Source organism: Trachypithecus francoisi, unplaced genomic scaffold, assembly GCF_009764315.1.
Source record: "Trachypithecus francoisi isolate TF-2019V2 unplaced genomic scaffold, Tfra_2.0 Lachesis_group5, whole genome shotgun sequence".
Taxonomy (NCBI): Eukaryota; Metazoa; Chordata; class Mammalia; order Primates; family Cercopithecidae; genus Trachypithecus; species Trachypithecus francoisi.
In genome coordinates, this window is record NW_022681470.1 from 145,844,010 (window position 1) to 145,866,488 (window position 22,479).

The 22,479-nt window shown below is 54.6% G+C and overlaps 1 protein-coding gene across 3 annotated transcripts; it reads right to left on the reverse strand.

Annotated features, from left to right (window-relative positions):
- Window positions 1-9,240: 9,240 nt before the first annotated feature.
- NMRK2 (nicotinamide riboside kinase 2) lies at window positions 9,241-17,003 on the reverse strand. 3 transcript variants are annotated; one of them, XM_033198023.1, is made up of 7 exons: window positions 16,769-17,003; window positions 13,389-13,479; window positions 12,759-12,807; window positions 12,381-12,537; window positions 11,190-11,261; window positions 10,073-10,179; window positions 9,241-9,575 (listed from the first exon to the last, which is right to left on the reverse strand). In XM_033198023.1, the coding sequence occupies exons 1-7, from the start codon at window positions 16,792-16,794 to the stop codon at window positions 9,385-9,387; spliced, it is 693 nt and encodes a 230-aa protein (XP_033053914.1). In that variant the 5' UTR covers window positions 16,795-17,003; the 3' UTR covers window positions 9,241-9,384. The 3 variants fall into 3 exon arrangements, with proteins under 3 accessions (XP_033053914.1, XP_033053915.1, XP_033053916.1); XM_033198024.1 differs by having other exon boundaries at window positions 16,646-16,784; XM_033198025.1 differs by lacking the exon at window positions 10,073-10,179 and having other exon boundaries at window positions 16,769-16,990.
- Window positions 17,004-22,479: the final 5,476 nt, after the last annotated feature.

Sequence of the window (22,479 nt, forward strand, 5' to 3'; positions counted from 1 at the left end):
GTCAGGGCGCGGAGCAGGTGTTGGGAGGAGGCCTGAGTCCAGCAGAGCCCGCAGCTGCCGTGGCCTTGACCATACACGGGCATGAAGCCGCAGTCACTATGAATAGCCACAGCGCCTTTGCCCAGGTCCGGGGTGACGGCCGCTATAAAGCCAGGCCTGCCAGCCCCAAGCGGCTCCTTCAGCCCCCGAGAACCTTAACCCCCCTGTTGTGAGACAAAAAAAAAAGTAAGTACCAAAACCATCTCTTCCCGCCCCCCGTCCCCCTGGTCAGCCTTGTGCAGAACACGGGCCCCGCTGGGCGGCCAGAAGTCAGACACAGAACAGTGGTGAAACGAGATTCCCCTCAAAGGACGTCCGAAGCACAGATCCGGGGTGGTCCCTACTTGTCCCAGGCGGCTCGGTGGCCTCCAGGACAGCCCAGGCCTGTCCCTGCCTAAGGAGCAGGGAAGACCGCTGTGGGGAGGAGGAGGAGGAGGAGGAGGCAGCGGTGGCAGCGGCTGAGCTGTCTGGAGGCTGGGCCTGCTCACTGCTTCTCCTTATCTAAGGGGACAGAGCCGGGGATCCTGCCGTAGGCCGGGCGACCCCAACAATGCGTGTGTGTCTTGCGATGATGTGGCCACGGCCGTGGCTCCCTCAGTGGGGAAGGCGAATGGTGAGGACGGAGGTGGGGGCTCCCTCCCGGCCCCGTCCCCACCCCCGCCCCTGGCCATCCTGGGGTCTCCTGTCCCTCTCTGGGGTTTCATAGTTTCAGGGACCCTTTAGGGGAGAACTTACAGGCCGTGTCTTCAGTGAGGCCTGTTTGGATTGACTGCACCTCACGGGCTCCCTGCTTGGAGAGCCACTGGACCCCCACCTTGTCACCCCCTCCCCTACCTTGGAGGGGGCTGGGCCCTCGTCCTCCCTGAAGCCCAGCTCTTTCTCCGCCTCGTCGAATGCTGCAGAAGCTTAATGGGGGCAGAGAGGAGACAAGGCCAATTCTCGGGAGCCCGCAGCTCCCCCAGAATGTGCAGGGTGGATCCTGCCTGGCCCCTTCAGCCTGCTTCTCCCCCAGGCCCTGGCTGGGCCCCCAGCTGGCCCCAAGGACACCCCCTGAAGGCTCTGGCAGCGGGGAGTCCGGGGCGCCCAAGCTCAGTGGCCTTGGAAGTGACAGCTTTGGCTCCGGTAGGGCCCTGTGGTGGGGGGCGGGGGCGGTGCCAGCAGAGTAACTGCTGATTAAGAGGCCGGCTGACTGCTACTTGATGTGAGTGGCAGATGCTGGGAGTGGGGTAGGGGTGCCTGAAATAGAGTTGGGGGGAGGCTGACACTGAAGGCGCATCCCCCCACTTTCCAGGGCCTCTCTGCTTCCATTGGGGTGAGTCTCAGCCTCTCTCTTCCCATGTCCCGCAGGACTTCTGGGGAAGGGCCCGAGGGCAGAGTCCGAGGGCTGGGCTGTCCCAGGGGAGCGGGCAGGGCAGGGCACTGCATTCCAGTTCTCCATGGAATTGACTGTCCATCTGTCTGCGCACACACCCTCCAGCGCCTCCTAGACAGGGAGGGGGCTGCAGACTGGCTTCCTAATGACCCAGGTGGTTCATGCCTGTAATCCCAGCACTTTGAGAGGCTGAGGTGGGAGTCTCCCTTGAGCCCAGGAGATAAAATAAAAAATCTAGCTGGGCGTGGTGGCTCGCCCTGTAGTCCCAGCTACTTGGGAGGCTGAAGCAGGAGGATTGCTTGAGCTCAAGAGGTTGAGGCTGCAGTGAGCCACGATGGTGCCACTGCACTCCAGCCTGGGTGACAGAGTGAGACCTACCTCAGAAAAAAACCCCCAAAGATTGCCTTCCCAGCTGGAGAAGCCACTGAGTCAGGGGTACAGCGGGGTCCTGCCTGTCTGCCCCAGACCCCGGGGACCCTGAGACACCCCTCCCCAACCCCTCACAGCGAGAGCCCTCAGAAGCCCTGAACCAAGTACCCCAGTGTGGGCGTGAGCCTCCCACCCTCACACGGTAGCTCAGAAGGCCAGCTTCCAACGAGGTCCTCTGCCCTCCGCAGACTCCATGCGCTGCCTGTCACCCGGGGTCCTGCAGGGGTCAAGGAGGAAGGCCCCCAGGCAGGGGACTTTGAACAGAGCTAGGCTTCCCTCAGCCAAGTTCCTCACACCCCAGGAATGACTTGGCCCAGAGAAGTGTCAGCCACGGGACAGCCTGGGGGCCTGTGTGTGAGGGCTGGTGCCCGCCCTGGACTCTCAGTCCCTTCCTGGGCCCACGATGGATACCTCAAGGGAGTGGGGCAGGATTTTTTTTTTTTTCTTTTTTTTTTGAGGCAGAGTCTGGCTCTGTCACCCAGGCTGGAATGCAGCGGTGTGATCTTGGCTCACCACAACCTCTTCCTCCCAGGTTCAAGTGATTCTCCTGCCTCAGCCTCCTGAGTACCTGGGATTACAGACACCCACCACCACGCCCGGCTAATTTTTGTATTTTTAGTAGAGAGAGGGTTTCTCCATGTTGGCCAGGCTGGTCTCGAACTCCTGACCTCAAGTGATCTGCCCGCCTCGGCCTCCCAAAGTGCTGGGTTGACAGATGTGAGCCACCACACCCGGCCCAGGGTAGGATTGGAGTCCATTCTCTGCGGTTAGAATAGTTTTCTTCCCTGGGGCACTGTGTATATTTTGGGCTGGACTCTTCTCTGGGTGGGGCCGTCCTGGGCACTGCAGGGGTTGAGCAGCGTCCCTGGCCTCCACTCACACCTTCCCAAGGCGTGAGGACCACAAATGTCTCCAGACACCATCCAGTGTCCCCTGGTTGGGGATGCAGAATTACCCCCAGGTGAGAACCACTGGCCTGAGATTGCTCTTGGCCGGGAGCATTTCAGGAAGGTGAAGGCAAGGATGATTTTAGATGATACAAGTTCTGTGGCTTTTTGCGTTGTTTTTGAGACAGGGTCTTGCTCTGTCACCCAGGCGGGAGTGCAGTGGCGTGATCATAGCTCACTGAAGCCTCCACCTCCTGTGCTCAAGAAATCGTCACACCTCAGCTTCCCCAGTAGCTGGGACCACAGGTGTGCACCCCCAAGCCCAGCTAATTTTTAATATTTTTTGTAGAGACAGAGTTTTGCTATGTTGCCCAGGCTGGTCTTAAACTCCTGGGCTCAAGTGATCCTCCAGCCTTGACCTCTCAAACTGTTGGGATTCCAGGCATGAGCCACCGAGCTCAGAGTCTGTGGTTCATTTTAACATGTGTCAGAAAATCCAGGTTTCCTCATGTCACGTCAGAAAGGTTCCTCTTCAGAGGAATTTAGTTAAAAATCAATAAATTAGGCTGGGCGCGGTGGCTCACGCCTGTAATCCCAGCACTTTGGGAGGCCAAGGCGGGCGCATCATGAGGTCAGGAGATCGAGACCATCATGGCCAACATGGTGAAACCCTGTCTCTACTAAAAATACAAAAAATCAGCCGGGCATGGTGGCGGGAGCCTGTAGTCCCAGCTACTCGGGAGGCTGAGGCAGGAGAATGGCGTGAACCCGGGAGGCGGAGCTTGCAGTGAGCTGAGATCTGGCCACTGCACTCCAGCCTGGGCCACAGAGCGAGACTCCATCTCAAAAAAATAAACATAAATAAATAAATAAATAAAATAAGTGGGACTTGTAAAGTAAATACAGGCCAGGCGTGGTGGCTCACGCCTGTAATCCTAACACTTTGGGAGGCCGAGGCAGGATCACCTGAGATCAGGAGTTTGAGACCAGCCTGGCCAGCATGGTGAAACCCCCATCTCTACTAAAAAAATACAAAAATTAGCCGGATGTGGTGGTGCACGCCTGTGATCCCAGCTGCTCGGGAGGCTGAGGCAGGAGAATCACTTGAATCCAGGAGGCAGAGGTTGCAGGCAGGGAGCCGAGATTGCGCCACTCACTCCAGCCTGGGCGACAGAGCGAGACTCCGTCTCAAAAAAAAAAAAAAATTCAGCTCTGCCGAGTGACGTTGGGCAAGCTTCTTTCCCTCTCTGGGCCCTGTAGGAATGGGGTCATGGAATGATCTGACTGAGCTGGTTGGTCCCCATAAGAGCAACTAATCCTCCTATTTCTCCCAGGAACACAGGACTTTGAGTGCTAACACCAGGAAAGTTCTGGGCAAACTGGGATGAGCTAACTACCCTAGTGCTCTTGTTCCTTTTTTTTTTTTTTTTTGAGACGGAGTCTCGCTCTGTGGCCCAGGCTGGAGTGCAGTGGTGTGATCTCGGCTCACTGCAAGCTCCGCCTCCCGGGTTCCTGCCATTCTCCTGCCTCAGCCTCCAGAGTAGCTGGGACTACAGGCGCCCACCACCACGCCTGGCTAATTTTTTGTGTTTTTAGTAGAGACGGGGTTTCACCGTGTTAGCCAGGATGGTCTCGATCTCCTGACCTCGTGATCTGACTGCCTCGGCCTCCAGAAGTGCTGGGATTACAGGCGTGAGCCACCGCGCCCAGCCTCCTGTTCCTAATTTTTTAACTTTTAGCAAAACACACATAGCAAAATTTGCCATCTTAATTATTACTTTTTCCCCCCCCCCGAGACAGTCTTGCTCTGTCACCCAGGCTGGAGTGCAGTGGCGTGATCTCAACTCAATGCAACCTCTGCCTCCCTGGTTCAAGCTAGTCTCCTGCTTCAGCCTCCCAAGTAGCTAGGATTACAGGTGTGTGCCACCATGCCCAGCTAATTTTTGTATTTTTAGTGGAGACGGGATTTCACCACGTTGGCCAGGCTGGTCTCAAACTCCTGACCTCGTGATCTGCCTGCCTCGGCCTCCCAAAGTGCTGGGATTACAGGCGTGAGCCACCATGCCCGGCCAAAAAAGTTGTTTCAATTAAAAATATTTTATTTTATTTTACTTTTTAAATTTAAATTTATTTTTTTTTGAGATGGAGTCTCACTCTGTCACCCCAGCTGGAGTACAGTGGTGCAATCTTGGCTCACTGCAAGCTCCGCCTCCAGGTTCAAGCGATTCTCCTGCCTCAGCCTCCCAAATAGCTGGAATTACAGGTGCCCACCACCACACCCGGCTAATTTTTGTATTTTTAGCAGAGATGGGGTTTCACCATGTTGGCCAGGCTGATCTCAAACTCCTGACCTCAAGCGATCTGGCCGCTTTGGTGTCCCAAAGTGCTGAGATTACAAGCATGAGCCGCTGTGCCCGGCCAAGAATAAAATTTTAAATTAAAAAAAGAAACAGGGTCTCACTATGTTGCTTAGTCTGGTCTCAAACTCCTGGGCTCAAGTGATCCTCCTGCCTTGGCTTCTCAAAGTGCTGGGATTATAGGCATGAGCCACTGCTCTGGCCCCCCAATTTTTTTTTTTAAAGTAGAGACAGGGTCTTGCTATGTTGTCCAGGCTGACCTCAAACTCCTTGGTCCCTCCTGTCTCTGCCTCCCAAAGTGCTGGGATGCACAGGTGTTAGCGACTACACCCAGCCTGCCTCATTGCTTGCTTGCTTTCTCTCTGTCTCTCTTTTCTCTCTTTCTCTCTCTCTCTTTCCCTCTTTCTCTCTTTCTTTCTTTTTTGTTTTGAAATGGAGTCTTGCTCTGTTGCCCAGGCTGGAGTGCAATGGCACGATCTCGGGTCACTGCAACCTTTACTTCCTGGGTTCACGCGATTCTCCTGCCTCAACCTCTAGAGTAGCTGGGACTACAGGCGTGCCACCACCATGCCCGGCTAATTTTTATATTTTTAGTAGAGATGGGGTTTTGCCATGTTGGCCCAGGCCGGTCTTGAACTCCTGATCTCAGGTGATCCACCTCTCTCTGCCTCCCAAAGTGTTGGAATTACAGGCGTGAATCACCATGCCTGACCTTGGCTTATTTTACTGAGTGTGACATCTTCAAGGGTCATCCTGTTGTACCCTGTATCCAGATTCCCTTCCTTTTCGTGGCTGGGTAAGTCCATTGTGTGGATGGAGTACGTTGTGTTCATGCATTGCTCCGTCCATGGACATTTGGGTTGCCTCCGCATTTTGGCTGTGTGAGTCGTGCTCCTGTGAACGTGGCTGTGCAAGGACCTCTTTGAGTCACTGCTGCGAATTTCTTGGGGTGTTGCCCAGGAGCATGATTGCTGGGCCGTATGGTAATTCCAGGTTTTTTTTTTTTTTGAGACTGAGTTTCACTCTTGTCGCCCAGGCTGGAATGCAGTGGCGCCGTCTCCACTCACCACAACCTCTGCCTCCTGAGTTCAAGCGATTCTCCTGCCTCAGCCTCCTGAGTAGCTGGGATGACAGGCATGTGCCACCACGCCCAGCTAAGTTTGTGTTTTTTTGTTTTTTTTTTTTGAGGTGGAGTCTCGCTCTGTCGCCCGGACTGGAGTGCAGTGGCCGGATCTCAGCTCACTGCAAGCTCCGCCTCCTGGGTTTACGCCATTCTCCTGCCTCAGCCTCCCGAGTAGCTGGGACTACAGGCGCCCGCCACCTCGCCCGGCTAGTTTTTGTATTTTTTTAGTAGAGACGGGGTTTCACCGTGTTAGCCAGGATGGTCTCGATCTCCTGACCTCGTGATCCGCCCGTCTCGGCCTCCCAAAGTGCTGGGATTACAGGCTTGAGCCACCGCGCCCGGCCTAATTTTGTGTTTTTAGTAAAGATGGGGTTTCTCCATGTTGGCCAGGCTGGCCTCGAACTCCTGACCTCAGGTGATTCACCTGCCTTGGCCTCCCAAAGTGCTGGGATTACAGGCGTGAGTCACCGGGCTCCGCCTGTAATTCCATGTTTAATTCTGAGAAATGGCCAGACTGTTTCTCCCCATGCTCATCGTGTTCCATTTCCCCCTGCAGAGCACAAGGGTTTTGCTGTCTCCACATCCTCGCCAACCCTTATCATCTTCCGTTTTTCAGTTGGTTACCTTGGTTACCCTGTGGCTACTGTTCCCCTTCTTGTTTTTGTGTTGTTGTTGGTTTTTTGTTTTTGTTTTTGTTTTTGGAGATGGGGTCTTGCCCTGTTGCCTGGCCTGGAGTGCAGTCATGCAATCGTAACTCATGGCAGCATCAACTTCCTGGGCGCAAGGGATCCTCGCACCTCAGCCTCCCAGTATCTGGGACAACAGACGTGTGCCATCGTGCCTGGCTAATTTTTTGTAGAAACAGGGTCTCACAGCTGGGCATGGTGGCTCATGCCTGTAATCCCAGCACTTTGGGAGGCCTAGGCGGGTGAATCACCTGAAATCAGGAGTTCGAGACCAGCCTGGTCAACATGGTGAAACCCCGTCTTTACTAAAAACAAAAAAATTAGCTGGGCATGGTGGTGCATGCCTGTGATCTCAGCTGCTTGGGAGGCTGAGGCAGGAGAATCGCTTGAACCTGGGAAGTGGAGCTTGCAGTGAGCCGAGATCGTGCCACTTCACTATAGCCTGGGCGACAGAGCTAATATAAATAATATTTATTATTTATTTCTCAGTATATAAAATAAATAAATAAATAAAAACAAAAACAGAAACGGGGTCTCAGTATGTTGCCCAGGCTGGTTTCAAACTCCTGGGCTCAAGCAATCCACCTGCCTCGGCCTCCCAAAGTGCTAGGATTACGGGCATAAGCTACCACGCCTGGCTAATATTTTATCATTTTTTGTAGAGATGGGGGTCTCACTATGTTGCCCAGGCTGGTCTGGAACTTCAGGGCTCAAGTGATCCTCCCACCTCAGCCTCCCAAAGTTCTGGGATTACAGGCATGAATCTTTCTTTTTTTTTTTTTTTTTTTTTTTGAGGCGGAGTCTCGCTCTGTCGCCGGACTGGAGTGCAGTGGCCGGATCTCAGCTCACCGCAAGCTCCGCCTCCCGGGTTCACGCCATTCTCCTGCCTCAGCCTCCCGAGTAGCTGGGACTACAGGTGCCCGCCACCTCGCCCGGCTAGTTTTTGTATTTTTGAGTAGAGACGGGGTTTCACCGTGTTAGCCAGGATGGTCTCGATCTCCTGACCTCGTGATCCGCCCGTCTCGGCCTCCCAAAGTGCTGGGATTACAGGCTTGAGCGACCGCGCCCGGCCGAATCTTTCTTTTTTTTAAACAATAATGCCCAAGGTGTCTGGGCTGCCAGGCACGGCTTCTGCTGTCCTAGAACCACCTCTCTCATGTCTCTGTCCTGTCCTGGACTATTTTGGGCACAGTGACTGGCAGATCATCCTTACTACACTCCGTGCTTATGGTGAAGGACAAGCCTTGGCAAGCCACCTCTTCCACGTCATCCTCTCATTCCATATCCACTCCTACCTCCCCTCCAGCACACACACCTCAGACCTTCCCTGTGGCCCTAGACTCGACCTGCCGTACACCACACTGTTCAGCACACGTTTTGCACAGAGGGGCAGGTAGTAAATATTTTTGGCTTTGCAGACAGACCTCTTCTGTCGGGGTGACTCAACATGCTATTGTAGTACTAAAGCAGCCACAGGGCTGACACATGCAAATGGCAGGGGCCAGGTGCCAATAAAACTTTATTTATAGACACTGAGAAAAAAATTTTTTTGAGCAAGGGGCTCGCTTTGTCACCTAGGCTGGAGTGCAGTGGCCTGATCACAGCTCACTGCAGCCTCAACCTCTTGGGCTGAAGCAATCCTCCTGTTTCAGCCTCCCGTGTATCTGGGGCTACACAGGTGTACCACCATGTCCAGCTAATTTTTAATTTTTTTTTTTGAGACAGCTCTCACTCTGTCACCCAGGCTGGAGTGCAAATGCGCAATCTTGGCTCACTGCAAGCTCTGCCTCCTGGGTTCAAGCGATTCTCCTGCCTTGGCCTCCCAAGTAACTGGGATTACAGGCATGCGCCACCATGCCTGGCTGATTTTTATATTTTCAGTAGTGACAGGGTTTTGCCCTTTTGGCCAGGCTGGTCTCGAACTCCTGACCTCAGGTGCTTTGCCCGCTTTGGGTGCCACCCAAAGCGCTGGGATTACAGGCATGAATCACCGCACCTGGCCTGACAGGATCTTAAACAGAACACAGTAGACACCGACAGTTAAAAAAACTGGACCCATGGCCGGGCGCGGTGGCTCAAGCCTGTAATCCCAGCACTTTGGGAGGCCGAGACGGGCGGATCACAAGGTCAGGAGATCGAGACCATCCTGGCTAACACGGTGAAACCCCGTCTCTACTAAAAATACAAAAAAACTAGCCGGGCGAGGTGGCGGCGCCTGTAGTCCCAGCTACTCGGGAGGCTGAGGCAGGAGAATGGCGTGAACCCAGGAGGCGGAGCTTGCGGTGAGCTGAGATCCGGCCACTGCACTCCAGCCCGGGCGACAGAGCGAGACTCTGTCTCAAAAAAAAAAAAAAAACAGGACCCAGTTTAATATTTAAGCTGCAGCGAGGTTACAGAGGCGTCTTGGGGCTCAGTCCCTGAGCTCTGCGACACCCAACTGGGAGTGGGGCCTCCATTCTCCAACATACAGACCCCCCGCTTAGGGAAACAGTCACACAATGTCTGGCTGGGACGCCGCAGGCCTGGCCGTTCTGTGGCCGCATCCGCGTCCAGGTCCCTGTGGCCTGGCTGGGCGAGCCGAGGAGGGGGCTGATTCCTGGGAGCAGTTCAGCAGCGAGTTCTGAATGTCTTCCAGGACTTCACGGAAGAGCTCCTCTCGGGACTTTGTGCCGTCTAGGTAGACTGAAATCAAAAAGGCCGCAGTCAGGGCCGCCAGGAGAAGGGGGCCAGAGCACAGGGGGAGGAGTGGACGGCTGGGTTGGGAGCAAGGAGACCTGCAGAGTCAGGCTGCTGGAGTCCGTTTCCTGGACCAACAGCAAGAAGGGACCGGGTGCGGTATCTCACACCTGTAATCCTAGCACTTTGGGAGGCCGAGGCAGGTGGATCACGAGGTCAGGAGTTCGAGACCAGCCTGGCCAACATGGTGAAACCCCATGTCTACTAAAAATACAAAAATTAGCTGGGTGTGGTGGCGCACACCTGTAATCCCAGCTACGTGGGAGGCTGAGGCAGGAGAATGGCTTGAACCTGGGAGGCGGAGGTTGCAGTGAGCCAAGATTGCGCCACTTTACTCCAGCCTGGGTTACAGAGCAAGACTCTGTCTTGAAAAAAAAAAGATGGAGAGGGACTGGGCTCAGGGTCCCACCCAGGGCAAGGCCTGGTCATGCTCAGGGGCTTACCCACTTCCACACCGTTGGCCTCCATCTCCTGCCTATACTTCTGGTACATGGGCCACACATGGCCATCGAAGAGGCCGGGGGGATCAGGGACTGTGTAGTTGCGGGTACTGCAGAGGGAGAAGGCAAGGATGGCTTAGAGCACAGAAGGGTGATGCCAAGAATATACCCCCGGGGTGGGGGGGACCTGAAAGCTGTCACAGTCAGGGACAGAAACTCTGAGCAAGGGGACCCTCGGTCAGAAGTCTTGGGCTAGAGGCTCCAACCTCCAGCATGTTCTCCCTACAGGCCCAGGAAATGCCCTGGACAGGGTTGGCGTGGGCGGTGCTATCCAGGCCTCAGGCTCTGGGCGCCTGGCACAGAGTTCCAGCCAGCTAAGTGCCCGGTGCCTGTGGCTTTGGGATGTGGCCTGTGTTCAGTGGTGGTTTTTTCTTTTTTTTTTTTTTTGAGACAGAGTCTCGTTCTGTTGCCCAGGCTGGAGTGCAGTAGCCTGATCTTGGCTCACTGCAACCTCTTGCCTCGTGGGTTCAAGCCATTCTCTTGCCTCAGCCTCCCGAGTAGGTGGGATTACAGGCGCCCGCCACCACGCCGGGCTAATTTTTTAATTTTTAGTAGAGACGGGGTTTCACTATGTTGGCCAGGCTGGTCTCGAACTCCTGACTTCAGGTGATCCGCCCACCTCGGCCTCCCAAAGTGCTGGGATTACAGGCATGAGCCACCGTGCCCAGTTGCCCCTTTTTTTTTTTTTTTTTGAGACAGAGTCTCCCTCTGCCACCCAGGCTGAAGTGCAGTGACCCAATCTCAGCTCTGCCTCCCGGGTTCAAGCGATTCTTTCTCCTGCCTCAGCCTCCCAAGTAGCTGGGATTACAGGTGTGCGCCACCACGCCCGGCTAACATTTGTATTTTTAGTAGAGACAGGGTTTCACCATGTTGGCCAGGCTGGTCTCGAACTCCTGACCTCAGGTGATCCCGCCAGCCTCGGCCTCCGGAAGTGCTGAGATTACAGCCTGGAGCTACCACGCCCGGCCCCTAGTGGCATTTTCTAGGTTACTGCTGGTCCCACCTGGGAATTCAAGACAGGGCCCTCGGGAGCCCACCACACCCCAGACACCAAGCGCACCTTCTCCTCCACTTGCACTCTTCATACGGGACGGTCAGGAAGTACCGGCGGCTGTACAAGTCCACCAGGGGCCTGGGAGGGGCGGGGGAGACACAGTCAGCACCTGTGAGCTTTCCTTCCACTGCGGTCAAAATATGCAGCCTCCTAGCCTTGGCTCTCAGAGGGTGGCAAGGGCAAGGGGTGGTCTGGGCCAGTGAGTTTAGGGGTCAGGGAGGGAAGCTGAATTGACCAACATCCCTGCAGCAGCCCCCCACAAAATTGAATCATGCCTCTTCTCCAACTTGGACGGGCACAGAGAGACAGAATGTCTTGCTGAGGGCCACACAGTGAGGCTGGAGGGCGCAGCCTAGGTTACTGGTCTGCCCGAGAAGGCTGAGGTTCCAGAATAAAGACTCAGTTTCCCCAAGAAGGGTGGCTGTTTACCCCAGACTTGAGTTTTTACATTTAAATTTGTTTTTGAGACGCAGTCTCTCTCTGTCGCCCAGGCTGGAGTGCGGTGGCGCTGTCTCAGCTCGCTGCAACCTCCACCTCCCGGGTTCACACTATTCTCCTGCTTCAGCCTCCTGGGTAGCTGGGATTACAGGCACACGCCACCACACCTGGCTAATTTTTTGTATTTTTAGTAGAGACGGGGTTTCGCCATGTTGGCCAGGCTGGTCTAGAACTCCTGACCTCAGGTGATTGATCCACCTTGGCCTCCCAAAGTGCTGGGATTACAGGCGTGAGCCACCACGCCAGGCTCCAGGCTTGGGTTGATCCCAGCTGTGCCCCCAACTCCTGACTTCTCGTGGTGGCTCTGCTCCTGGGTCTCCTGCCTGTTAAAATCAAGACGTGAGCCAGGCGTGGTGGCTCATGCCTGTAATCCCAGTACTTTTGGAGGCCGAGGCGGGCAGATGGCTTAAGGTCAGAAGTGTGAGAACAGCCTGGTCCAACAGGGTGAAACCCCATCTCTACTAAAAATACAAAAATTAGCCAGGTGTGGTGGCGCAGGCCTGTAATCCCAGATACTTGGGAGGCTGAGGCAGGAAAATTGTTTGGACTGGGAGGTGGAGGTTGCAGTGAGCCAAGATCTCACCACTGCACTCCAGCCTGGGCAACAAGAGCAAAACTCTGTTTCAAACAAACAAACAAGAGATGGCTATTCTCGCCCAGGGAGGGCCATGCCTGGGGCGAGAGCCTGCAGACGCTCACTTGTAGCTGTAGAGCAGGAAGCCTTCCAGGAGGAGGATGTGGGTGTCCAAGGCCTCTGGCTGGACGCTGACTCCGTGGGCACGGGCAAACTTCCGTGGGCTGCTCAGCCAGGCCTGCACGGTGTTCAGCATGGCCTCCATGTCCAGGGACTCCAGCACTGGGGACAGGGGAGCAGGCATTGCAGGAGGGCGGACCCCGGGGGACAGTGGAGGGGAACAGGCATTGCAGGAGGGCGGAGCCCGGGGGACAGTGGAGGGGAGCAGGCATTGCAGGAGGGTGGACCCCGGGGGACAGTGGAGGGGAGCAGGCATTGCAGGAGGGTGGACCCCGGGGGACAGCGGGGCTCAGAGGTGATGCAGGGGCTGCCATCGTCCTTACCGTCCCACTGTTTGAAGCCGTCTTCCCCAACTGCTATTTGGTCTTGGGGCTGAAACAGAGGAGCCTGAATCTCGGGCCCAGTGCCCGGTCCTGCCTCATCCCCGCCCTGGGTGATGGAGTCTTACGGGGTCCCTCACTGGAGCTGCTGCTGACAGGGTCCGAGGTCCCTGAGGGGTGGGGGCTCTGGCTGACCCTCAGATTCTCCACAGACCATCAATCACCTCATTAGCCCTCACCCCCACCCACGCAGCGAGCTGGGCTCAGAGTCCGTTTTGCAGATGGGAAAGGGGAAGTGGAGAGGGATAAAGGGTATTCGGCCAGAAAGCCACAGCCGGCTGGCCCTGTTGAGGAATGGCGATTTTCCCATCCGTCTGATCGGGGTCCCCACTGTAGGGATGTCCAGTGAGAATGGGCTGGGTATGAAATAGGTGCTCAGGAAATGGGAACACGACACCCATCCCTAACTCTCCTGGCCCAGTTTATCCCAGAGAACCCGGGAGGGGTCAGGCAGGGAGCAGAGCTGGTGTCCAGCCCACATGGGCACCGGGCAGCGGAGGGCGGGGCTGGCTGGGCCTGGCTGCCCGCCCTGTGTCCCCTCCCGGCTCCACCTCCCCGGGCGAGGACAGGCACCTTGAAGAAGTCATCCTGGTGGATCACGCAGCAGTTGGGCAGGGCTCTGAGCAGGCTGTTGGTCAGCGTGGTCTTGCCGCCGTTGGTCATGCTGGGGAGAGAGCGTGTGCATGAGACTGCCTGGGCACCCCCCAGAAGGTCAGGTGCTCAGAAGGGGGCCTGAGGTACAGCCTGGGCTCCCCGGGGCCTGTCCAAGTCTCAGGGTCTTCCTGCAAATGAGCTCCCAGGATTTATCTTTTATCTTTTATCTTTTTTTTTTTTTTTTGAGACCATGTCTTGCTCTGTTGCCCAGGCTGGAATGCAGTGGTGTGATCTCAGCTCATTGCAACCTCCGCCTCCCAGGTTCAAGTGATTCTCCTGCCTCAGCCTCCCAAGTAGCTGGGACTGCAGGTGCACGCTGCCATACCCGGCTAATTTTTGTATTTTTAGCAGAGACGGGGTTTCTTTCTTTTTTTTTTTTTTCTTCCTGAGATGGAGTCTTACTCTGTTGCCAAGGCTGGAGTACAGTGGTATGATCTCGGCTCACTACAACCTCTGCCTCCCAGGTTCAAGCAATTATTTTGCCTCAGCCTCCCAAGTAGCTGGGATTACAGGCGTGCACCACCACACCCAGCTAATTTTTGTGTTTTTAGTAGAGATGGGGTTTTGCCATGTCGGCCAGGCTGGTCTCAAACTCCTAACCTCAGATGATCCACCTGCCTTGGCTTCCCAAAGTGCTGAGATTACAGGTGTGAACCACTGGGCCCAGCCCACCTATCTTTACAGATAAGGAAACTGAGGCCCATGCCTGATTTAGTCTCAGCAGGGCTTTAAAAAAAAATAAAACAGCACAGTGGCTTATGCCTCTAATGCTAGCACTTTGGGAGGCCGAGGCAGGAGGATCACTTGAGCTCAGGACTAGGCTGGGCAACATAGTAAGATCCCATCTTTACAAAAAATTAAAAACTAGCCAGTTGTGGTGGTGCATGCCTGTAGTCCTAGCTACTCCAGAGGTTAAGATGGGAGGACAGCCTGAGCCTGGGAGTTCGAGGCTGCAGTGAGCTATGCTCACCCCACTGCAGTCCAGCCTGGGTGAGAGTGAAACCCTGTCTTTAAATAAATAAACAAATAATATAAACAATTTTAGGAAGGTGCGGTGGGTCATGCCTGTAATCTCAGCACTTTGGGAGGCCAAGGCAGGCAGATCACCTGAGGTCAGGATTTCGAGATCAGCCTGGCCAATCTGGTGAAGCCCCGTCTCTGGTAAAAATACAAAAATTAGCCAGGTGTGGTGGTGGGCACCTGTAATCCAAGCTACTGGGGAGGCTGAGGTAGGAGAATCTCTTGAACTTGGGAGTCGGAGGTTGTAGTGAGCTGATATCGTGCCACTCTACTCCAGCCTAGGTGACAGAGCAAGATTTTGTCTCAAAAAAAAAAAAAAAAGGAAAAGAAAAAGAAAAATGCCTGATGTTGGTCATGTGTGGTGACTCCTGCCTGTAATCCTAGAACTTCGGGAGGCTGAGGCAGGATGATTGCTTGAGCCCAGGAGTTTGAGACCAGCCTGGGCAACACAGCAAGACCCTGTCTCTACAAAAAATTAAAAAATTAGTTAGGCATAGTGGTGTTCACCTGTAGTCCCAGTTGTACAGGAGGCTGAGGCTGGAGGATTACTTGATCCTGGGAGTTTCAGACCAGCCTGGGTAACATAGTGAGACTCCCATCTCTATTATAAAATTTAAAAACCAATTTTTAAAATGTAAGCCCCAGATATTAATAATTTTTTTTTTTTTTTTTTTTTTTTTGAGACGGAGTCTCACTCTGTCGCCCAGGCTGGAGTGCAGTGGCTGGATCTCAGCTCACTGCAAGCTCTGCCTCCTGGGTTCACGCCCCTCCTGGGTTCACACCATTCTCCTGCCTCAGCTTCCCGAGTAGCTGGGACTACAGGCGCCCCCCACCATGCCCAGCTAATTTTTTGTATTTTCAGAAGAGACGGGGTTTCACCGCGTTAGCCAGGATGGTCTCGAGGTATTAATAATTTTTTAAATAAAAATTAATAAAAAGAAAGTGCCTCACGTGAATCCAAGTTATCTTGTGCCCTGGGTGGGCTGTGACATTTGCATTTCATTTTGCTGAGTGCAAAATGAAAATTCGAGGCCTCTTATTTGAAAAATATTAGGGGCTGGGCACAGGGGCTCACGCCTGTAATCCCAGTGCTTTGGGAGGCCAAGAGGGTTGAATCACTTGAGGTCAGGAGTTTGAGACCAGTCTGGCCAACATGGTGAAACCCCGTCTCTACTAAAAACACAAAGTTTAGACAGGCGTGTGGTGAACGCCTGTCATCCCAGCTACTTGGGAGGCTGAGGCAGGAGAATCTCTTCCAGATACTTGGGAGGCTGAGACAGGAGAATCGCTCGAACCCGGGAGGCAGAGGTTGCAGTGAGCCGAGATCACGCCACTGCACTCCAGCCTGGGCGAACGGAGGCGAGACTCCGTCTCAAACAACAACAGCAACAACAACCCCCGCCCCCCCCAAAAAAAAAAACTCCAAAAAGCAAAAAATAGGAAATTCAAGAGGGAGGCCGGCCAGCATTAGACCAAGCTCCAGTCCCTTCCGAGGTGGGGGTGTGAGCACCACAAAACCTGCAGGTTACAGAGAGTTTTTATCTCCTCTAGCCTGAGGTCGTCCGAGAGAGGCTCCAAAGGCACAGTCATGTGGAATGACGTTTTGAGGACCCCACCCCACCTGGCCGCGTGTCAGTCCCTGACTTAGCCAGGACAGCCCCGAGGCGGGAGCAGGGTTCACCGGAGCTTCAGTTGATTTTCTATCCCTACCGATTTTTTTTGAGATGCAGTCTCACTCTGTCGCCCAGGCTGGAGCGAAGTGGCATTATCTAGCCTCACTGCAACCTCCATCTCCCGGATTCAAGCGATTCTCTCACCTCAGCCTCTCCAGTAACTGGGATTACAGGCATGCACCACCGTGCCCGGCTAAGTTTTGTATTTTTAGTAGAGACGGGTTTTCACTGTGTTGGCCAGGGTGGTCTCAATTTCCTGACCTCAGGTGATCCACCCACCTCAGCCTCCCAAAGTGCTAGGATTCCAGGCCTGAGCCACCGTGCCTGGTCTATTTTTTTTTTTTTTTTTCGTGCTGAGTATAATTGGAAGGTGGCGGGAATCATTTCCATTTAAAAAACGAAATACGGGGCTCAGTGTCCAGCCCCCCTCCCCACTGGGGACACCGAGACCCCCAGAGCAGAAAATCCTCCCTGCACTCAGACCTCAGGCGGCGGGTCGGCGACCTCAGGCGCCGGGCATCCCTCCATTCATTCCCGGGCCTCCCCTTCTGCGCGCACAGGGGGCTCTGCCCCGCAGGGCCGCCCGCCAGGTTCCCTGGCGCTCACCCTCCGATGCCCACGATGAGCTTCATGCCGGCGCGGAGGGGCGGCGGGGACGACTCCCAAGGCAGCCCGGGCAGGGCGCGACCACGCAGTGCGCTCCGGAGCGCGTCCCGGCTTCATTGAGAAAACCCGGAGCCTTTATAGGTCTCGGCAGCCTGGAGGCCGCCCCGAGGGAGGCGGCCCGTGGGGGTGGGGCGGAGGCGCAGGCACCTGTTCCCGCCGCCGAATGGAAATAGCTTCAGGCTGCCTTTTGCCTAAATTAGTCACGAGCTGGCCGGGCAGGGGGCTGCCTCTTCCCTCCTCCCACCTCCCTGCCCTCTCTCCACTCCCTCCTCTCCCCTCCCCTCTCCTTCTTCCTCCCACCTCCTCCTCCCCACCTCCACCCCCTTCCCTCCTCCTGGCCAGAGAGCTCAGATCAGCAACCCCACACTTTTCCCTCCCTAAAAATATCCCACTCTCTGTGTCCTGTGGCCTGACCCTGACATTAAGACTGGTTCTCCGGGCGTCAAGGAAGCGAATTCACCCAGCCCCGCCCGCACAGCAGCCCTAGAGGCCGGGGCCCTGTGGGGAGCCTCCTTTTCCAATGAGGTCAAGGCCAAGGTAGGCTTCAGATCCTTTGCAGTGAATCACAAGATAGCCTTGCCCTGGTGACCGGGGGCGGAGGGGGGGACAGCCACAAGATCTCAGCGTGACACCAGGCACCATTCATCCAGCACCTGCCATGTGGCTGGAGTCCTTTGACTGGGGGCCAGCGGGGCGGGGAGGGGGTAATGAGGAGGAATGACCCTCTGCTGCTTCTCTCTTCTACCGGTGAAGGGAAAAAGTATTCCCTTATTAAATGTTTTAATTTTTTTTTTTTTTAATTTGAGATGAGGCCGTGCGTGGTGGCTCACGCCAGTCATCCCAGCACTTTAGGAGGCCAAGGCGGGCAGATCACGAGGTCAGGAGTTCGAGACCAGCTCGGCCAACATGGTGAAACACCGTTTCTACTAAAAATACAAAAAAAATTAGGCCGTGCACGGTGACTCACGCCTGTAATCCCAGCACTTTGGGAGGCCGAGGCTGGCAGATCACGAGGTCAGGAGATCGAGACCATCCTGGCTAACACGGTGAAACCCTGTCTCTACTAAAAATACAAAAAATTAGCTGGGTGAGGTGGCGGGCGCTTGTAGTCCCAGCTACTTGAGAGGCTGAGGCAGGAGAATGGTGTGAACCCGGGAGGCGGAGCTTGCAGTGAGCCGAGATCGCGCCACTACACTCCAGCCTGGGCGACAGAGCGAGACTCTGTCTCAAAATAAATAAAAAAATAAAAAATAAAAAAATAAATTTGAGATGGAATTTTGTCCTGTCACCCGGGCTGGTGTGCAGTCGTGCCATCTCGGCTCACTGTAACCTCTGCCTCCTGGGTTCAAGCGATTCTCCTGAGCGATTCTCCTGCCTCAGCCTCCCAAGTAGCTAGGATTATAGGCGTGCACCACCACACCCAGATAATTTTTGTATTTTTAGTAGAGACAGGGTTTCACCATGTTGGCCAGGCTGGTCTCAAACTCCTGACCTCAGTTGATCTGCCTGCCTCAGGCCTCCCAAAGTGCTGGGATTGCAGGTGTGAGCTACCACGCCCGGCCTACATTTTTAAATTTTTTGAGACAGGGTCTCACTCTGTGGCCCAGGCTGGAGTGTGGTGATGTGATCACAGCTCGCTGCAGCCTCAACCTCTCAGACTGGAGCGATCTTTCTGCTTCAGCCTCCCGAGCAGCTGAGACGACAGGTTCGCACCACCACACCTAACTTCTTAATTTTTTGTAGAGATGGGGTCTTACTGTGTTGCCCAGGTTGGTCTTGAACTCCTGGCCTCAAGTGATGATTCCTCTGCCTCGGCCTCCCAAAGTGCTGGGATTATAGGCATGGGACGCCTCTCCCAGCCAGAAAATAATTTTTCTGATGCTTCTTTTTTTTTTTTTTTTTTTTTGAGACAGAGTCTTGCTCTGTCACCCAGGCTGGAGTGCAGTGGCACAATCTTGGCTCACTCCACCTCCTGGATTCACGCCATTCTCCTGCCTCAGCCTCCCGAGTAGCTGGGACTACAGGCGCCCGCCACCGCGCCCAGCTAATTTTTTTTGTATTTTTAGTAGAGACGGGGTTTCACCATGTTAGCCAGGATGGTCTTGATCTCCTGACCTTGTGATCCGCCCGTCTCGGCCTCCTAAAGTGCTGGGATTACAGGCATGAGCCACCGCACCCGGCCTCTGATGCTTCTTAAAACAGTAAGGCTGACTTTATTGAGGGGGTTGGGGGACTACTACCATGGGGCTTTGTAGTATGGGAGGGAGATTGGATTCAATCTTCTCCCCTTCCACCAATGCAAGGAAAAGTGGGGAATTGTAGCCCAGGAGCAGGGGGTGATCAGAGGATGGGAAGTGACTAGGAAGGTGGGCTGACAGGACGGCCAGGTTTGTATGCCTGTATGCAGTAAGAGATCAATACACTAAAGAGAGAGAGAATTTTTTTTTTTTTTTTTTTTTTGAGACGGAGTCTCACTCTGTCGCCAGGCTGGAGTGCAGTGGCACAATCTCGGCTCACTCCACCTCCTGGATTCACGCCATTCTCCTGCCTCAGCCTCCCGAGTAGCTGGGACTACAGGCGCCCGCCACATCGCCCGGCTAATTTTTTTGTATTTTTAGTAGAGACGGGGTTTCACCGTGTTAGCCAGGATGGTCTCGATCTCCTGACCTCGTGATCCACCCGTCTCGGCCTCCCAAAGTGCTGGGATTACAGGCTTGAGCCACCGCGCCCGGCCAAGAGAGAGAGAATTTTTAAGAGATGAGATCTTGTTACATTACCTAGGCCGGTCTCGAACTCTTGGCCTCAAGTGATCCTTCCTCCTCGGCCTCCCAAAGTGTTGGAATGACAGCCTTAAGGCACCGTGCCCCACCAGTGATGTATTTTATGAGTCCTGTTAACAAAATTGTGAGCCTGGGCTTAAAGAGGTCTTGCAAAATGGACTGGAAATCTTGGGGTATTCATGAATAAAGCTCAGAAAAGCAGTTCCTCAGCCACAGGATCTGTGGCAGTGTGGCAGGGTGGCTGTGTTTGTGGCCTGAGCTCCTTCAGGCGCTCAAACGGACACCCAGGAAAGCCCGGCTCCTGGGCTTCACCTCTGGCCCAGTTTCGGTGGCAGGCAGTTCTTGGCAGCCTCTTGGTGGATCACGTGGCCCGGGGCCTCAGGTGACAGTGACATGCCCAGATAAAGGCCCTGGCAGGGCACTTCTGGGAGGCCTCCCTGTACCAGCCCACCCCGGTGGGAAGGAGAGGGAGGAGTCACAGGAGCTACAAATGCCTACCAGTCCCCAAGCAGTCTCAGATCCCAGGGTATTGATTAGCAACCTCACTGCCACACGGTGCGTGATCCCATTTACACGAAGTGCCCAGGACGTGCCAATCCACAGGGACAGGAAGGGGAGGCGTGGGTGCCAGGGGCTGGGGGAGGTGGGTGGGGATGACTGTGCCTGCTGGGGACGGATTTACTTTTGGGGTAATGGAATGTTCTGGAATTTGATAGAGGCGGTATTTGCAAAACACTGTGAAGGTACTGAGTACTTCAGAATGTACTCCTAAAAATGGTTAATTTTGGCTGGGCGCGGTGGCTCACGCCTGTAATCCCAGCACTTTGGGAGGCCAAGGCAGGCAAATCATGAGGTCAGGAGATCGAGACCATCCTGGCTAACACAGTGAAACCCTGTCTCTACTGAAAATACAAAAAAAAAAAATTAGCCGGGCGTGGAGGCTGAGGCAGGAGAAAGGCATGAACCTGGGAGGCGGAGCTTGCAGTGAGCTGAGATCACACCACTGCACTCCAGTCTGAGTGACAGAGCGAGACTCCGTCTCTCCAAAAAAAAAAAAAAAGGTTAATTTTATGTTAAGTGACTCTCACCTTGATTTATTAAAAAAGTATTTGCCGTGGCTCACTACTGTAATCCCAGCACTTTAGGAGGCCAAGGTGGGAGGATCGCTTGAGACCAGGAGCAGGAGTTCAAGACCAGTCTGAGCAAACTTGTGAGACCTCCGCCTCCTTGCCCCCCACCGTCTCTACCAAAAAATAAAAACAATTAGCTGGGTGTGGTGGTGTGCTTCTGTCGTACCAGCTACTTGGGAGGCTGAGGCAGGAGGATCCATCCCTTGAGCCCAGGAGGTCGAGGCTGCAGCGAGCTGTGATTGCACCACTGCACTCTAGCCTGGGCAACAGAGGAAAACCCTGATTTAAAAAAAAAAAAATGCTGGGCACAATAGCTCACACCTGTAATCCTAGCACTTTGGGAAGCCAAAGTGGGAGAACCATTTGAGGACAGGAGTTCGAGACCAGCCTGGCCAACATGGCAAAACCCCGTCTCTACTTAATACAAAAATTAGCCAGGCGTGGTGGCAGGCATCTGTAATCCCAGCTACTCAGGAGGCTGAGGCAAGAGAATTGCTTGAACCTAGGAGGCAGAGGTTGCAATGAGCTGAAATTGTGCCGCTGCACTCCAGCCTGGGCGACAGAGTGAGACTCAGAAAAAAAAAAAAAAGTAATAATGATAGTAAAAAGAAAGTGACCAAATGAGGAAGCCTTTAATTTAGTCCTGGGTTTTTCTGAAACACTGGTGGCAGTTGATCTGGCTCTGGGGCCCTTCTCTGGCTGCCCCAGCTCTGCCTGCCCCAGGCCTTGGTCCCCATGGGTCACTCTGCCGAGGACACCCCTCCTCCTGCTGGCTTGGTTGACGGCTGTTGTGTATTGGTTCTCTGATCAGAAAGGTCCCTTCCTCCTGGTTCCCAGGAAGGCTCAGTGTCCCTGGGTTGAGCCCGCCCCTTGGGCTGGGAGTGGCGTGAGGGACTGGACCCCCTGCGCCCCAAAATGCATGAAGGAGTGAGGTTTTCTTTTCTGTTTTTTTGGTGGGGGGTTCGGAGTCTCTGTTGCCCAGGCTGGAGTGCAGTGGCACGATCTCTGCTCACTAAAACCTTCGCCCCGCCGGGTTCAAGCGATTCTCCTGGCTCAGCCTCCCGAGTAGCTGGGATTACAGACACGCACCACCATGCCCGGCTCATTTTAGTATTTTTAGTAGAGATGGGGTTTCGCCACACTGTCCAGGCTGGCCTCAAACTCCTGACCTCAAGTGATCCACCTGCCTCGGCCTTCCAAAGTGCTGGGATTATAGGCGTGAGCCACCTGGCCGTGAATGAAATTGTCAAGAAAGCTCGGCCGGGCGCGGTGGCTCAAGCCTGTAATCCCAGCACTTTGGGAGGCCGAGACGGGCGGATCACGAGGTCAGGAGATCGAGACCATCCTGGCTAATACGGTGAAACCCCGTCTCTACTAAAAATACAAAAAAAACTAGCCGGCGAGGTGGCGGGCACCTGTAGTCCCAGCTACTTGGGAGGCTGAGGCAGGAGAATGGCGGAAACCCAGGAGGCGGAGCTTGCAGTGAGCTGAGATCTGGCCACTGCACTCCAGTCCGGGCGACAGAGCGAGACTCCGCCTCAAAAAAAAAAAAAAAAAAAAAAAAAAGAAAGCTCTCAGGGTAATCAGAGACTCCGTGCAGTGGGATAAAGGAGGGGGCTGTCAATTCCAAACTGGGAGTGGCTCCCCAGGATCCCAGCACCAGCTCCACCCTCTTTATCCCCTCCATCCACCCACGAAGACCCCACCTTTTCCCCTAAAGGGCACCTGCTGACATAAACGC

Bases quoted from the DNA above. Each gene is read 5' to 3' on its own strand.
- NMRK2 (XM_033198023.1), bottom strand. From the start codon at position 16,794: ATGAAGCTCATCGTGGGCATCGGAGG. The intron at 13,480-16,768 runs GTGAGCGCCAGG...CTCTCTCCCCAG, and splicing joins CTCATCGTGGGCATCGGAGG to CATGACCAACGGCGGCAAGA. The intron at 12,538-12,758 runs GTAAGGACGATG...CCCTGTCCCCAG, and splicing joins CGGCTTCAAACAGTGGGACG to TGCTGGAGTCCCTGGACATG.